Source organism: Myotis brandtii, unplaced genomic scaffold, assembly GCF_000412655.1.
Source record: "Myotis brandtii unplaced genomic scaffold, ASM41265v1 scaffold187, whole genome shotgun sequence".
Classification (NCBI taxonomy): Eukaryota; Metazoa; Chordata; class Mammalia; order Chiroptera; family Vespertilionidae; genus Myotis; species Myotis brandtii.
The window spans coordinates 884,467-885,530 of record NW_005356944.1 but is presented as its reverse complement, the minus strand read 5'-3'; the positions used below and the strand labels follow the sequence as shown (position 1 = coordinate 885,530).

Here is a 1,064-nt window from a genome sequence, read left to right as displayed (position 1 = left end):
CAGAGGGTCCAGTGCTCACTTTCCAGAGCGAGAAGATGAAGGGCATGAAGGAGCTGCTGGTGGCCACCAAGATCAACTCGAGCGCCATCAAGCTGCAGCTCACCGCGCAGTCGCAAGTGCAGATGAAGAAGCAGAAGGTGTCTACGCCCAGCGACTACACGCTCTCCTTCCTCAAGCGGCAGCGCAAGGGCCTCTGAACGGCACCCCGGGACTCGCAGCCAGTCCGGGGAGCCGGTCCTCAGTCCCCCTCCAGGCCCCGCCCAGCTCCCTCCGCCCCAGCCAATGGGGCCGCGGCCCGGCCTCCGGGCCCCACCCCTACCCGGAACCCGGGTTCGGTCCGGACCCAGAGTCAGACTCTACCCCGCGCTCGGCATTGGAACGTAGAACCCGTCCCCAGCCTCCCAGCTGGCGATGGAAGCTTCGCGGGTCCCCATAAGGCCCCACCTCAGACCGCGGTTCCGGCCGCAGCCTGACCAGTGCGCTCTGGGTCGCCCTCGCCCTGGGCTGAAGTTTCACCCCGCAGTCCAGACGCGCAGGTCCCGCCTCCAGCCCGGGGACCTAGGACCCGACCCGGCTCGGAGAGCGTTTCCACACTCAGAATTCTGTCCCTCGGAACCCAAGCCCCGACCCCACAGAATGAAGAAGGGGCGCTCCCAGGATTTGGAGCTCCCAGCTCCCCCCGCTCCCTCTCCCACGAGTCCGGGACTCGAAACTCCTCCAGCCTGTGAATCCCGAGCTCCGCCCCTTCCCACCCACGGGCTCCAGATGAGAGCAGCCCCCTCCTCCGACCCTCGGAACCCTCCCTGGGCCCGGCCGTCTCGGGGGACCCCGGGGGGCATCTGCAGGGGCTTGCCAGTGGGTGAGGGGAGCCTGACCTCTGTTTTGTACATAGATTTATTTTTCAGTTCCAAGGAAGATGAATACATTTTGTTAAAAAAAAAAAGTACATGTCTCTTTCATTTGGGAATTTGGGGGGTGGGGGTGGAGTGCCCTCTCTTTCCTCTGCCTTCGGGCTCGCCTCCTGTAGGACGCAGGGACCGGCGGCTCCGCGGGGCTTCGGGGCT

General features: G+C 64.8%; 1 protein-coding gene across 1 annotated transcript in view; it reads left to right on the top strand.

Annotated features, from left to right (window-relative positions):
• MEN1 (multiple endocrine neoplasia I) overlaps positions 1-943 on the top strand; it is a 7,716-nt gene extending 6,773 nt beyond the window's left edge. Inside the window, exon 12 of the mRNA XM_014538205.1 lies at positions 4-943. Coding sequence (XP_014393691.1) covers positions 4-197 — 194 coding nt within the window. The 3' untranslated portion in view covers positions 198-943. The remainder of the gene's footprint in view (positions 1-3) is intronic.
• Positions 944-1,064: the final 121 nt, after the last annotated feature.